At 36.4% G+C, this 16,638-nt stretch overlaps 1 protein-coding gene across 2 annotated transcripts in view; it reads right to left on the bottom strand.

Moving 5' to 3' along the window:
* The window catches only part of Wdr44 (WD repeat domain 44), an 88,480-nt gene that overhangs the window by 47,013 nt on the left and 24,829 nt on the right, over nt 1-16,638 (bottom strand). For both annotated transcript variants that reach the window (XM_034485665.2, XM_076918893.1), the window contains exon 3: nt 10,108-10,141. In XM_034485665.2, coding sequence (XP_034341556.1) covers nt 10,108-10,141 — 34 coding nt within the window. The remainder of the gene's footprint in view (nt 1-10,107; nt 10,142-16,638) is intronic.

Raw genomic sequence — 16,638 nt, 5'->3', positions numbered from 1 at the left:
GTGTTCTACCTACATCTGTATGTATGCATATGTATATTCATAAAATATAAGCTGCTCAGTCTGTATAATGTTACTTGTGTATATATTTTCATGGCTGACTACTTGGTACTGGATAACCAACTGGTACTCGTCTCTAGAGAAGAACATTTGTCACATTTTCAGTATTTCTTGGTTCTTTATATAGTGCAGAGCCTTGCAGAAAAGGAAGTATTTTTTAAAAGAATGTATTTATTATTTATTTATCTGTTTTTAAATTTTGTGTATAACTGTTTTGCCTGCATGTACATATATGCACTGTGTGAATGCATGATTCCAGAGAACTGAAGGACTAATGGCTATAAGCTGTCATATGCATGCTGGAAATCAAACTTGGGTTCACTGTGAGAATAAGCACTTTAAACCACTGAGTCATCTTTACAGTTTCAGGTTAGTACTCACTAATAAGTGGATATTATCCCAAAAAATTACAGCATATCCAGGATACAGTCCACAGAACTCAAAAAAGTTAACAAGCCAAGGGGCCCAAGTGAGGATGCCTCAATTCCACTTGGGAGTTAGAAGAAAGCAATCACAGGACAGGTGAGGGAGGGAAGGACCTAGGTGAGAAGGGGGACAAGGAGGGGAAGAGGGGAACATGATCAGGTATTGGGTGGGGGAAAAGTACTGAAGCCCTGAGGGCCAGCCAAAAGAATGGAAACAGGCAACCTCAGGAGGTAGGAGGTGGAGGGACCCTCTAGAATACATCAGAGATCTGGGAGGTGAGAGCCTCTCAGGACTCAAAGGAAAGGACCTTAGATGAAATGCCCTACAGTGGAGAGAGAGAACTTGTAGAGATCACGTCCAGCAGAAAGACAGGGCATCAAATGAGGGATGGGGTTGCCATCCCACAGTCAAAACTCTGACCCATAATTGTTCCTGTCTAAAAGAACTGCAGGGACAAAAATGGAGAAAAGCCTAAGGAAAGGGAGGTCCAGAGACAGGCCCAAAGTGGGATCCAGCTCAAGGGGAAGCCCCAAGGCCTGACACTATTACTGAGGCTATAGAGAGCTCACAAAAAAGGACCTATCGTGACTTCCCCCTAAGAGACCCAACAAGCAACTGAGTCAGATGCAGATATTTGCACCCAACCAATGGACAGAAGCTGATGCCACCTGTGGTTGAATTAGGTAAAAACTGGAAGAAGCTGAGGAGGATGGTAACCATGTAGGAGGACCAGCAGTCTCAATTAACCTGGATCCCCAATGAGGCAGCATACGCTAGCTGATATGAGGCCCCCAACACATATATAGCAGAGGACTACTGGGTCTGGGTTTAGTCAGAGAAGATGCACCTAACCCTCAAGAGACTGGAGGTCCCAGAAAGTGGGGAGGTCTGGTGGGATGGGGTGGGGTGGGGTGGGGTGGGGTTGGGGGTGGGGGGACATCCTCCTCATGGAGACGGGAGGTGGGGGGGAGGAGATATGGGATATGGAAGAGTCAGAGGGTGGACCCAGAGGGGGATAAAATCTGGAGTGTAAAAAAAATTTTTTAAAAAGATCTTATCAAATCGTAGTAAACAGAACTTGGATGAAGATGGAGAATATTTAAAAGATCATCTTTAATAGTTACCACATAAGAAAGCACTGTCAATCCTATCAATTTTAAGTATTTTAATACAATTATCTTCTGAATGTTTATTATCTAGAAAATCAAAAGCATTTTATAACATAATTAAATGTAAAATTTTCCCATTTATGCAAAGTAAAAATAAACATGAAAACTTCCTAGGCCACAGTTTGATTTGTTTTCATTAAGTATTTATAAAGATTCTAGGTTAATATCCTTACACTGACAAAAACTGCTAGGTAGTAATTAGATTTCTATTTTATATGGATTAACAATACTTTTTGGACTTTTAACTTAAAAGGTAGCAAGCTGATCTCCGTGGCCACTTACTTATCACCCACAATTCCCTCTTCCTTCTCCTCCAGCTGAGAAAGATGCCCAAAGGAAAGAAGGCCAAGGGGAAGAAGGTGGCCCCGGCCCCTGCCGTCGTCAAGAAACAGGAGGCCCAAAAGGTGGTCAATCCTTTGTTCTAGAAAAGGCCAAAGAACTCTCAGCATTGGGCAGGACATCCAGCCCAAAAGAGATCTAACAGGCTTCATTAAATGGCCCCATACATCAGGCTACAGCGGCAAAGAGCCATCCTCTATAAGCTGCTCAAATTAACTCCTGCCATTAACCAGTTCACCCAGGACCTGGACAGGCAACAGCTACTCAGCTGCTTAATCTTGCCCACGAGTACACGCCAGAGACAAAGCAAGAGAAGAAGCAAAGGCCCATGTTGAGAAGAAAGCTGTTGGCAAAGGGGTTGTCCCAACTAAGAGACCACCTGTCCTCCAAGCAGGAGTCAATACAGTCACCACCTTGGTGGAGAACAAGAAGGCTCAGCTGGTGGTGATTGCCCATGATGTAGACCCCATTGAGCTGGTGGTTTTCCTGCCTGCCCTGTGTCAAAAGATGGGGGTGCCTTACTGCATCATCAAGGGAAAGGCCAGGCTGGGGCGCCTGGTCCACAGAAAGACATGCACCACTGTTGCCTTCACACAGGTTAACTCAGAAGACAAGGGTGCTCTGGTTAAGCTGATGGAAACTATTAGGACCAATTATAATGACAGATATGACGAGATCCGCCGCCACTAGGGAGGCAACGTCCTGGGTCCTAAGTCTGTGGCTCGCCACATTGCCAAGCTGGAAAAGGCAAAGGCTAAAGAACTTGCCACTAAACTGGGTTAAAAAATGTACACTAAGTTTTCTGTACATAAATATAATTACTAAATTAAAAAAAAAAAGTTAGCAAGCTGGTATTTCCAAAGTTAAAAGGGGTCATATGGTACCAGCCAAAAGACCAAATCTCCAGGAAAGAGAGTTAATCAAATGCTTCTTAGTAAAACCTAAGTATATATAAGTCAATTATAGTTTTCACTAGGAGAAAATGACAGTAATTAATTATATAGAGAGTTAGATTATTTTGATAACATGACAACATCACCCAGTTAATATATTTGAGACAGTCTGCAGTACCTTCTTCTTATGGGGTGGGGGTGTTTGTTACTGAAACATAAGACTTACTAAGTCCCAGCTTTCCCAATATCATGCCATTCCTCTAAGTTCTATGTATCACAGGCTCAGAAACATGCTTTCATAAAAGGCACAATTCATGATTCACTTTTTTAGTTATCCATGCAGATATTATACTCCACTTATGTTGGCTAATAAGTTGCTTATACTTTCTCCATGGCCTTTAATTATATGATTAAACATTCTAATTTTAATGTGCTACTCCTAGTTCATCCATAAAATCTGTTCTATTTCCCCTTTCCAGGAATACCCATGTGTTCTCCACCCAGTCCTTTTCTCTGTACCTAATCTCTTTATGGCTACAGATTGCAGCTTGGTTATCATTTATGTAATAGCTAATATCCACATATAATTGGATACATACCATATTTATCTTTCTGGGTCTGGGTTATCTCATTCAGGATGATTGGAAAGTGACAGGAGGATCAGGTGGTAATGGGGAAAAGAGAGTGGCTGAGGGAGGGAATGCAGGGAGAGACATCTAGAATTGAGGTTTATTTGGTGTTGTGGAAACCTAGTACAGCAGAGACTTCCTAAAAACCTATGAAGGTAATCCTAATGAAGTTTCCACATAATGAGGGAGACAGAGTCCCAACTAACCATCTTTTGTCAGCAAACAAAGCCTCCAGTAGCAGGACTGAGTTATATCTGATTGACTTGTTGGCCATTGAAATCCCCAAGCAACCTAGGCTGTTGCCATGACAATAGGTTACTCTCCATAAACTGACAGCAAGGCTCCATTGCTGAAGACAATACATACACAACTCACTGAGCATGGAGAGGTCAAGCTGGGGCCTACATAGAACCTTTACCCCTACCTTCTAGTGTCTTTGTACAGGAAGGTACTTTGCAGGTTAGCAAAAGTGGAACATAAAGGGCAACTCAGCCACAAAACCTTTGTTCTACAATGCTGCCCTGCCAGCAAATTATGTTAGAGAAATAGTGGCACAAAACGTGTGAGAATAACCAACCAATGTTTCATTTGACTTAAGGCCCACTCTATGAGATGGAACCTATATTCAACACTTCTTGGGTAATCAAGAAGCAGAAGCCTAGCTTAAAACCAAAGAATATTAATTTAAAATGTAGTGATGAAATGACTCCTAATGATATTCTGCTATTACTGTCTTATTCAGCCATCACCAGAGAACCTTCCTCTTGCAGCAGATGGGAACAAATTCAGAGATCCACCGCCATATATTATGTGGTGAGAAAGGCCTTAGGACCCACATCTCTAAATGGAATTCCTCCATCAAATCCCTCTACTCAAGGCTCAGGAAATCCCATAAAACAGAAAAGAGGAAGAGTATAAGAGCCAGAAGGTGGAGGACACCAGGAAAACAAGACCCTTTAAATCAACTGTGCATAGCTCATATGAACTCAGAGGCTGAAGCAGCAAGCACTGAGCATGCATGAGTCAGTACCATGTTCTTTGTGTATATGTTATAGCTTTCAGTTTAGTGTTTTATGGGACTCCTGAGGGGGTAAATGAGTATATCTCTGATTCTTTGGCCTTTTCTTGGGCTCTTTTTTTTTCTGTTGGTTTGCCTTGTCAACTTCCATGTGACAGTCTTGGTGTTACCTTATTTTAATTTGTTATGCTTTGTTGTTATCACATAGAAGTCTATTATCTTCTAATGAGAGACAGAAAGGAACAGATGGAGGGTAAACTGTAATTGGAATAAAGTATATGGGAAAGAATCTATTTTCAAAAACAGAATGTAAAAAAGTTTGTGAAAACTCACTTTCACAATTAATTTGTACAAAACTGACTGATCCATACTCACAGAAATACTTGTTATTTCTGTGTTATCTATGAAAGAACATTAAGCTAGGTGCCAGGTATGGTATCTTACATCTGTCACGTCAATAGTTCAGAGGCCAAAGCAGGGGTTTGTTGGCAGTACAAGGCCATCCTGGCTACACAGTTAAGTTCTATGATGGAAACAGAACATCAAACTACAAATAGAAAATATATAAAAAGAAATTCAGAAAAGACTTCATGAAGTTGAAGGTGAGCAACAAAGGGTACATGGAAGGTTTTGAGAGGAAAGAGAGAAATACTATAATTATAATCTCAAAAATAAACTCATTAATTCTGTTGACTCAGTTTTTATTACTTAAGGAGGGGAATATTTAATAGAGATTAAAGTTACAAAAACTTTCATTCACTTTCTGCTGAGAAAAGAAAGAAGAAACAATTCTTAATGGCTATATATCCATCCATCCATTCCTTTCAATGTTATTTCCATTGTCTCTTTGTCAGCAGCAGAATAATCTAAAATTTAAGGTTACCTTAGGCTACACAGTGAGACATTTTAACAAACAAACAAACACTAAACCTGACAGAAACATTGGCCAGAACAAGTGTGACAAAGTGACTCCTATGTCCTGCTTTAAAATGTTAAAGGCTAGAATTCTTAGCTTGCTATCTAAGACTCATCACAACCTACTCTATTTTTTAGGCATTCTACCACTGAAGTTTCTACAGATGTCACACTAGTTAAGTATTTTGAACGCTTCCAGCAAATGTCATACCTTTACATATTAGTTCATACTGTTGTTACTAACACCATATATATCTTGCCAATGGTTCTCTATCTGCCCATGCAATGTCTCAATTTTCTAACCTTAGCACAACTTCTATCTTCTTTTTAAAATGAATTTTATTTCCGAAGTAAACAGTGCTCCCATGGCTGCTACACTGTGTTCTCCTTCTTCCAAACTTGCAATACTCAGCATTTAGTCTGTTCTACAAAAACCAAGACCGTTTATCCCTTTCCGTAGGAATCTATAACGTGAGACTGTAAAATCACCACAAGCCAGGACCTTTATTTGTACCATTTGAGATGTTTGAAGATGAGAAGCTGGAGAGAAGTCAGTAGTGAAAGCACTCTTTGCTTTCCCACAGGAGCAGAGTTCAGTTATCTGCACCTACATTTGGGTGGCTCACAGCTGTCTGTAATGCTAACTTCATGGGATCCAATGCTCTTTTCTACCCTCTGTGTGGTATATACACACAGAGACACATAGATATGTAAAAATAAATCTTTAAAAAGGATACCTGTAGCTATGTCGCATATACATAAAACATACTCAGTAGCCTCACTACATGCACATCATGCGCTACTAAGCAATAAAAATGAATATAATGCTGATAAATGCAGCAAGTCTGATATCTCAATATTTTCAGCTAATTTCATAGGGGTATATACTATATGATTTTATTTATAGACTATCTTCAAAACGACAAAATTACAGAGATAAAAAACAAATTTGAAAATGATGTGGGTTCAATTATAGTTAACTCAGTCATTCTGGATTTCTGACGGGGTTGAAAACTTATAGCTATTTACCTTGAGAGAAAAGTTCTGAGTGGATGGTCGGCAGCTGACATTCATCCTAAAGCCAGGTTCAGAACTAAATGTTTTAGTTAGGATAGATGACAGAGGTGCTGGTTAGTCAACAAAAGGATGGACTGGGTATTAGGACTATCTTGCACCTTACTGACATAAATTGGTATAGTTATGCTCTAACTATATTTTGAGAGAAAAATTTCATTTTAACAGGAAGGGTGATATGTAGGAGGAGCTAAGGTAGGAGGAGTACTGAGAGAAAGAAAAGGAGTAAGAAGAGGAGAAGAAGAAGGAGAGGAGAAGCTAGGTGATGAAAGAGAGAAAGAGGGGGGAGACAGGGAGGCAGATATTCATGTATCTCCACCAGTCAAAGATAGTTGTTATATCTAGGTTGGTCAGTGGGTTACACCTCTGATTGAACAATACCAAACTTATAAAGCCTATGATTAACATTTTTTTTTAAAAAATGTATGAATGCAAAAAGGAAAAGGGGGCATGGGATAGGGGTTTTCTAAGGGGGGGGAATGGGGAAAGGGGATGGCATCTGAAATGTAAATAAAAGATCTAATAAAAAAACTTAATCATATTTGTTTGCACATAATTCAGTGTCCTTAGGATGATTTGGGGCTTGAATGTGTTAAAAAAAAAAAAAGGCAAAATTTTAAGATGGTCTGTTCAGTAAAATCTCCTTATCTCCTTTTTCCTGATTAGGAAGAAAGGAAGCTAAAAGGATAGCACCAGGTTCTGAGTGCTTTTACATGGGCTCTGATTCCACGTCAGGTGTTTGATGCAACAATCTCATTTTCTGGGAGAAAACAAGTATAGAATCTTTACTCTAAAGCTGAATAGCTTGTTACTGAGAGATGTTTTAATGGATGCCAAATCTCTTTGCATCAAGTTGCAAGAGTTTGGTTTTCTCTCTGCATGTCCCTGGGGGAGATGTGCATTGTCCTTAGAGACCTTAGAGACTGTGCATCTGGTGAAAGCAGCAACCACCCTGGTCTCATAACCTGGGAATGGAAATGAATACCTTTGGCTTTTGTTTTCTCATTCTATTGAAAATAACTTATTGTTAGCTCAGGTTATTAGACTGCACGTTTGTCTCCCCTTTTCATCTACTTTCATGATAGTGGGGAGTTTATAAAAGCGACAGTTGTGACTGGTCCCATTATCTAGACTTTTGGGTAGGTACAGATTACATGTATTTGATTAAGAATCAAGATGCATTAAATTCACCTGTTAGGAAGGGTGTGCTCTACAGTTGTATTTATGTTTTTAAAAGGTTTGGTGAATATGTTCCAGCCAAGCAAACATAGGGAGAAGTAAGCTTATATACAAATGTAATAAAGGCTATTTTTTTCTGGCAAAAAAAATGATGTGGGTTGTTGGTAGCATGTTAAAAATAAAAAAAATAAAATAAAGTGGTAGCACAAGGCAGATGTTGATGACCCAGTTCTACATCTTGGTTGTGATGGTTACACAGGCATACACACAAAATATATGGACAGAAGATTATACATTCATACTGTACCAATGTCAAATTCCTGGTTTTGATACTGTTCTATGATTAAGTTATAACCATTGAAGAAAATGGGTAAAGAATACACAGGGCCTCTTCATACTAATTTGTAGTTTCCTGTGACTTCATACTTATTTTTAAATAAAAAAGTAAAAGGGGAATAATACCCAATCTCATATTTATTTACCAAATATGCACATGTGCTATCTATTTTTAGTAATCTTTAGCTACTGAAATAAAGTAGATTCTCCAAGCCAATGTTATAATCTAGAAATATCTTATAGCCAAATAGGTTGAAAGCCTACAACCATAAAAAGCAATCATTTCTAGATATGATGACTAGAAGGTAGGAGATGAGGAATAAGAATAAAGGCTATTTCCACCATATATCTTCTGCTCTAAGGACATTTAAAAAAACAAACAAATTATATATACATACATATATAACTTTTAAACATGTTTACAAAGCTATTAAGTGTAAGATATTTTTATAAAATACAAGAATTATTATAGACCCTTTCTAAGCCTCTAGTCTAAGAAAAAGAACTTTCAAGTCTTTTGTACATTACTATTATTTTCCTTTATAATCTCTCATTCTGAGAAATAATAGCCTAAACTATGTTTATCAATACTTTGCTTTTTTCCAGTTTGACCACATTTGTTTTTCATTCTTCTTTGTTTGTTTGATGTCTCAAGTAGACCAAGACAGCGTTAAACTCACTACGTAACCAAACCAAACCTGAGTTTGAATTTTTGAATTTCCTGCCTCCACATCTCTAGTGCTGTGCATAAAGGCATGAACCATCATGCCCAATTTTTTATAGGGTAATAAAGGAATTGAACCAAGGGACTCAGGCAAATCCCATGATTATATTTGTACATAATATATTCTTCTTTGTATGCTTTTAAACTTAACATAATGGAATCACAGTATATATACTTTTCTGTGCCTTATACCTCTAATCAACAATCTGGTGTTTAAAACTCACTTGGGTTTTGTGTATAATTAATTAATTTTTACTTCTTCAAAAAGATATATATATATATAGATATATATATATATATATATATATATATATACACACATATATATATTAAATATAGAGCATGTTCAAGATTATATATACAAAAGCATTAATACAAATATATATACTTACATGTAAATAAATTTTCTTGATTATATTCTTATACTTAAAATAGGTAAGTCTTAGGAAACAGGATGTAGCTCAGTGATGGAGCAGTTACCTAGCATGTGCTAGGCTCCAGGTTTGATACCCAGCATCACAAAAAACAAATGTCTCCCAATGACGTAATGTCACAATAGAAAATATCTTCACTTACATATAAGGCTAGGATTAATTTTTTGTATACTAATAGTGCCAAAATATGTGCATAAGAAGTATATGAATGTTTTGGTTATTTTATATAGTGTTTTAAAACACTAGGGTCTGAACCTAAAGCTTTGTATATACTAGACAAGTACCCTATCATTAAGTTATATACTTAGTCCTTTATAGAGAAGACTGAAGGAGCTGAAAGGGTTTGTGGCCCCATGAGGAGAGCAACAATACCAACCAACCAGAGCTCCCCAGGGTCTAAACCACCACCCTGGGAGCACATAGGGAGGGACCCATGGCTCCAGCTGTATATGTAGGGGAGGGTGGCCTTGTAAGGCATAGGTGGCAGAGGAAATCCTTGGTCCCATGAAGGCTGGACACCAAGTGTGGGGGAATTCGAGGGTGGGGAGATGGGATTTGGGGGGTTACTGGGAGCACATCATCATGGAAGCAGGAGGAAGAGGAATGGGATAGGGGGTTCCTGGCCAGAGAGGAAGAAATATGGTAAGGGGACTAACACCTGAAATGTAAATAAAATATCCAATAAAAAAATAAAAATTAAAAAAAGATTATAAATCAAATAAAAATTAATGAAATTCTAAAAATTATGTATATATTCTTCCTTAAAGCACAATATTTACTTAGGTATTTATGGAATATCTAATTAATTGGTAAATCAAAAGAGTATACTCAGTGTTATTGAAGAAAAAGTAAGCTTTTTAAAAAGGTAACAAGAAAGTTACAAAAACCTAAATCTTTGAGAAAACACAACTCACCTTAAATGATAAAAGTCCAACTTTTTCTGGAGACCTGTTCAGAAATAAAAGAAGGAATTGAATAGAAGAAATAAGAAAGACTTCTATATATTAATAAAGACAAGCTCACATTTAAAAAAAATAGGAATACATTTTATTACTGGAAAGTCTAGTTTTTGTACAATAAAATCTGGAGAACAAAAAAATAGGGAAGAAAGCTATAGCAATTATTTATTAGCATACACACACACACACACACACAACTATATGGAGCTTTGTCCGTAAAAAACTGCAACTCCAAAATAAACTTTCTCAAAATAATTTTTCTAAATGTGAAATTGTGGGTTAAAATTCTAAAAACATCAAATTTGGGGGATGCTTTCAGGTTGCCATCCAGAACACCACACTAATTTATGTTCTCACTGATTTAAGAATGCCTATTTACTTTTGCCAAAAATGAGTACCATCTCTGCCAATTTGATAAGCAAATATGCATATTATTTTTGTCTTATATTGCACCACTCTGATTCTAACATGGATGAAAATTTTCATATGTGTTAGACATATTGATTTTGGAGAGAAAATCATTTTTGACCTGAGTTTTTCTACTGAAGCAAAACTCTACTCTTACTTAGGGCAAAATCAAATTCTACTGGTCTAAAAAAAAAAAACCAAAATGATAAAACGACTCTTTTTAAAATTCATATGTATTTATTTATTTACATCCCAAACCCACTCCTTTAGAGACTCTCTCTTTTTCCTCTAAGAGGGGTGGGGTCCTCCTGGATATCTCCTTGCCCTTGCACATCCTGTTTCTGCCAAAGTAGGCTTACTCTCTCCCAATGAGGTCAGACAAGGCACCCCTGTTGGGGAACAGATATCACAGTCAGGCTACAGCTTTACAGAGAGACTCTACTCCAGTTGTTGGAGGTCTAACTATTAATGACATTCTACTATTCTCATAGATTCGTGCCTTGTTCAGCCATTATCAGAGAATCTTCCTGATAGGACCAAATACAGAGACTCACAATCAGACAATACAGAGAGTAAGAGAAGTTGGAATACTCAGTCTTAAATAGGATGTCTCTATCAAGTTCCTCCCCTCAGGCCTTAGGGAACATCATAAATGAGAAAGGAAAGAGTGTAAGAGACAGGGCCTTGTAAATCAACATGAGCAAAGCTCACACGAACTCAGAGAGACTAAAGCAGCATGTACAGGGCCTATACAGGTTTGCACAAGGTCCTCTACACTTACATTATGGCTTCTACTTTTGTTTTTTTGAGTGTGCAAGTGTCAGTCTTTGATTCTTATTGCTTCTCGTGAACTCTTTTTTTTTCTGTTGGCTTGTCTTTTCCAACTTTGATGTGATAGTTTTTGTTTTATCTTATATTTTATTTTGTTGTATTTTAATTTTGTCCCTTAGAAGCCTGTTCTTTTCTAATGAGAGACAGAAAGGGAGTAGATCTGAATGGGAAGGGAAGTGGGGAGGAACTAGGAGTAGTAGAGGGAGGGGAAATTGTAACCAGGTTATATTATGTAAGAAAAGAATCTATTTGAATAAAAGAAAAAATAAGGAGTTAATGAAAAATACTCTAACTTTAATCATAGACTATTTTAGATACAGTAATTTCAAAATAATTTCTCAATACCCACCTTTTTGTTTTCTCCAAATAAGAACAGTTTAATATTTGCTTCAAAGCACAATCAAACAAATATATTTATGGCCACTAATTATTTTACCTCAGGCCTACATGGTAACAGTAAATAATTAACATGTCATTCCTATATTTTGAACAATAAAATGTAATGATCACAGATAATACAGCATTGTGTTGAAAGGCAGCTTCAAAGCCAAACCCATTTAATTACACAGTATCTTGGTGCAGACAAAAAGAAAAAAATAACAGATTAAAAGACTAGGTGACTTTTCTTCTAAGTCATATTTAAAGGCAGAATCAAACCACCATATCCTTTACCTTTATATGCCAAATTGGGTGATGTTATTACAGAAATCTTCAACATCTAATTAAAATTTAGTAGGAAACTAAATTCTTTCAAAGAACACTAAATCCCTTCACTGAACAAACACCTAGAGAACACCACTAAGTGCCAGGACTAGAGATAAGAAGATGAAGTAGATAATTTACTAAGGTTGTTTAAAATAACACAAAATTAGCTGTCATAAACAGTACTTATTTAACTAACAGTGTCTGATCCATATAAATTTGTGTTAACAAAGGAAAATTTCCAGAAATGAAAACAGATTTTGTTTTCTTAAGAAAAGGACTTGCTAAATCGTCAAAAGTGAAGATTTTGTTGCCTCAGTCTCCTGATTTGTAAGATTATATGCTTGGCAAGTTGATAGTTATTTCGTTCCCTGGTCAAATCTATATTGCTATATATAAAATTCTACATATAGATAGCTGGTTAGAACTGAGGGTATTCTAATTCCTAAGAAAGAAATAAGGATCAATTCCATATAAATGGATATTTAAATCAAATAAGTTTAATCAAACAAAAACAAAGACTGACACTTCCCTGTACCACAAAACAATGAAGGGGAGGTGCAGACCTTTAATAGATTTTTAAAAGCAAAAAATTTAAGTTATTTAAAACCAAAACCAAAATCAAAATAACTAAACCCCATATGAAATAGAGAAGGGAGAAAATTTTGTTTATCCCAGAATCTGTATACCTAGAGAAATTTGCCCAGGTTCTTTAGCTGCCTGCATCCTGTAGAAAAAAAAAAAAAAGAAAAGCTATACTTAGTTCTTGTATGCAATAGGTTTCTGGATGTTGATTCACAGTATCTAAATATTGGCCAGTTGTTGACATTCATAGATATTCCAGATTATGCAGAGTAACTACTTCCTCTTGAGACAGGGACATAGTAAAATAGTCTGTTAAGCAGGTTAACCTTCCATGAACACTGTTCTACAATGACCCTTGTGTGTGATCGTATCATTTAATAATTCAGTTTCTTAACTATGCTGGTTTGTCCACTCCAAAGGGGGGTAAAAACATTTACTTTGGACTGTGAGGATTCAGTCTAAGTACATGAGGCATAAATAGTACATGGCAATTTCTTTAGCAACTATGAACTGCTCCACAGTTTTCCATGGTATGCAGGCAGTAGTAAGGAGCCAAAAACAAATTTCTGAACACAAAAAGAGTACTCTGCAGCCTATAAAGTTCATTTTAAAGGAGTGAATAAAACAGATTACACTGAGCTGGTGATTAAAATGAAGTCTTATCAATAGGTAATTTTATTAAACCCTAGTAACCCAAAGCACTCATGTTTAAAGCATATTTTAAATATAAAGTTGTTAAGAGTTTCACGGGTAGCAAAATATTTCAAACTACCAAGGTTTCTTTTAATTTGTTAAGTTTGAAAGTGTTTTTTTATCAGGGTAGTATGTAAGGCTAGGATTCTTCTGTTGTATATTTCTACTCTATTTCTAGAACTTCAATGACTAACAAAGAGTTAAAAAAAATACATTTAACTTGTAAATGACCTTGATCATGTGCCAAAATAAAAACAGAACAATCCACTTCAGCATGAAAAAAAAACCACACAAGAGACTGTAGAGATGGCTCATTGGTTAGGGGTGCTTGCTCCTCTTGCAGAAGACTCAGTTTAAGTCTCAATACCTACTGGCTTGCCACTGCCAGTAACTCAAGCTTCATGGGAGCCAACACATTTTTCCGGCCTCTGAGGGCAGTCACACACATGTGCCATACACTCACACAGACATAAATAATAAATAAATCAATAATAGCAAACATTGTGATACATACCCACTTCAAGTTTTTCTAATAAGGGTTTTATAAACAATAAAACAATGCCTATCATGTATGTCCATGTTAGCTTAGCATGCTTGAACTTTTTTATCCCTCAAAATTTTCCTACTAACTACATTATTTTCACAGAACAAAACGCTGACTTAGATTAGACTCAATCATTTAAATTCTATCTTTAAAACACAGGGCCTGGAACATGCCCTTAGGAAGCCTGACTCTAGGCTCTCAACCACTTTACAATATTGCCTCCTTTCTAGGCAAGGTATTAAAACACTACAAAAGTTAGGGACTCAAAGAATTCACTTCTCTGGAGATTTTACATATGAATCATTCCTTATTTCTGATGGGGTTGAAAACATATAGCTATTGACCTTAAGAGAAAAGATTTGAGTGGATGGTCGTCAGCTGACATTCATCCTAAAGCCAGGTTCAGAACTAAATGTTTTAGTTAGAATAGATGACAGAGGAGCTGGTTAGTCAACAAAAGGATGGACTGGGTATTAGGACTATCCTGTACCTCACTGGTACAAATTGGCATAATTATGCTCTAATTGTATTTTGAGAGAAAAGTTTCATTTTAACAGGAAGGGTGATGTGTAGGAGGAGCTAAGGTAGGAGGAGTACTGAGAGGAAGAAAAGGAGTAAGAAGAGGAGAAGAAGAAAGAGAGGAGAAGCTAGGTGATGAAAGAGAGAAAGAAGGGGGAGACAGGGAGGCAGATATTCATGTATCTCAACCAGTCAAAGATAGTTGTTATATCTAGTTTGGTCAGTGGGTTACACCTCTGATTGAACAATTCCAAACTTATAAAGCCTATGATTAACATTATTTTAAAAAAATGTATAAGTGCAAAAAGGAAAAGGGGGCATGGGATAGGGGTTTCCTAAGGGGGGTGGGGGGAAAATGGGGATAGGGGATGCCATCTGAAGTGTAAATAAAATATCTAATAATAAAAAAAAAGAAAATGCTTATTTTTAATGCTCAGCTCTATCTGATAATTATCGTTAACCAAGAAGTAGCAGCCCGATAAGTATGTTACTAATCTTGAGTATCCTGGGTCCACTCGGCCCTTCTATGTATCTCAGTCTCTGATTTTAAAGTGATTCAGCATTTCAAAGTGAGCATAAAGTACTTACAAAAGCTACTGTGGTCAGGCTTACCGATGGGAGGGAAAAATGACTAGAAAAAAGACTAGATGTCAAAAAATGTTATCCTTTTACCTCAACTGTTAACTAGCTGCAAGATTCTAAGCAAGGATCTGTAGAGTTTTTGTGATTTTAGGAAACTTTTTAATGTAACAAGAACCCAAACTTTATTTTTCTAATTTATTCACAGAAACATATCACAATAAAAATACTATTGGAGCTAGTGAGATGGCTCAGTGTTTAAGATCACTGGCTGCTTTTCCAGAGATCCTGAATTCAATTCCTAGCAGCCACTTGGTGGCTCATGACCATCTAATTACCTTTATAATAATTTCACCAAGTTAACCTTACTCATTTTATCTTAATAGCCAAGCCAGATTAGAGGTTCAATATCATCCTATAAACATAGTAAAAAAAAATAATAATAATGTGTAGGTAGAACTCATTCAACTTGGAAAGCACAAATGTTTATTTATATGTGTAAAGCCTGTTCTTTATGTGAGACAGTTTTATATTATAATAGTAAATAAGCAAAGACACTATGAAATATCTACAAACATTTCAGAGAGATTTGGAGCAAAAGTAGGTCTTGTTTGGCAAACTTTCTATGAGACTCTGTCTCAAAAAAGGAACTAAGGAGGAAGGAAGGGAGGGAGGGAGGGAGGGAGGGAGGGAGGGAGGGAGGGAAAAGAAACAAATGATGTTCCTGACTATTAGAAATAATGAAGATATATATATGTATATATATACATATATATATATATATAAATCAATATGTATAATATATATTTAATTATATACAATTAAATATATATGTAATTAATATATAATAAAATATATATAATTAAATCAAGATAATTACCCCATCAGTTTATACATTCACCATGTTTCTAAAAGCAGTTGAAATTTGCATTTATAGCATTTTTTCTGTAGATGGAGTTTCATTTAGCCTAGATTTGCTTCGAAGTCACTGTATATCTGAGGGTGACTTTGAACCTCTTTTAGTCCCCCCTGCCTCTGTCTCCCAAGTGCTAGGATTACAGACATGTAACATAACACCCAATTTTTAGGTTCTGGGGACATAACCCAGAGCCATGTGCACTCTATCAACTGAGCCAAAACAGCAATTTTTAAGTACGCATTACTTGTTATTGTCATATGCCATAGATCTTAAAATTTCCCTTTCTAAACCTTTTGAAGGAAGCCTTCCCATACTGCTCCTCCTCTACAGCACCCAATAAACACCACTCTACTTTCTATTTCTACAGGTGTGACTTATTTTATAGTACAGCGTGTAAATGAGATGATAAAGCTTTTGACTTTTTGTGCCTGATTTATTTTACTTAACTTAATGCCTTTTAGTTTATCCATGTTGCTATAAATCTCAGAATGGTCTTCTTTTGTGGCAGAATAATATTCTATTGTGCATACGCAACACATTATCTTTATTCAGACTCCGAATAAACATTTATCTTGATTTTGTGTCTTGGTTATGAATAATACTATAGTAAACATGGGAATTCAAATATTCATTCAACTATTGATTTCATGTTCTTTGACTACATATCATGAAGTAGAATTTCCAATTCATAGTGCAGTTCTACTTC

The sequence above is a fragment of the Arvicanthis niloticus genome, chromosome X (assembly GCF_011762505.2).
Source record: "Arvicanthis niloticus isolate mArvNil1 chromosome X, mArvNil1.pat.X, whole genome shotgun sequence".
Taxonomy (NCBI): domain Eukaryota; kingdom Metazoa; phylum Chordata; class Mammalia; order Rodentia; family Muridae; genus Arvicanthis; species Arvicanthis niloticus.
The sequence above is the reverse complement of the archived record's forward strand: the minus strand, read 5'-3'. Positions and strand labels throughout refer to the sequence as shown.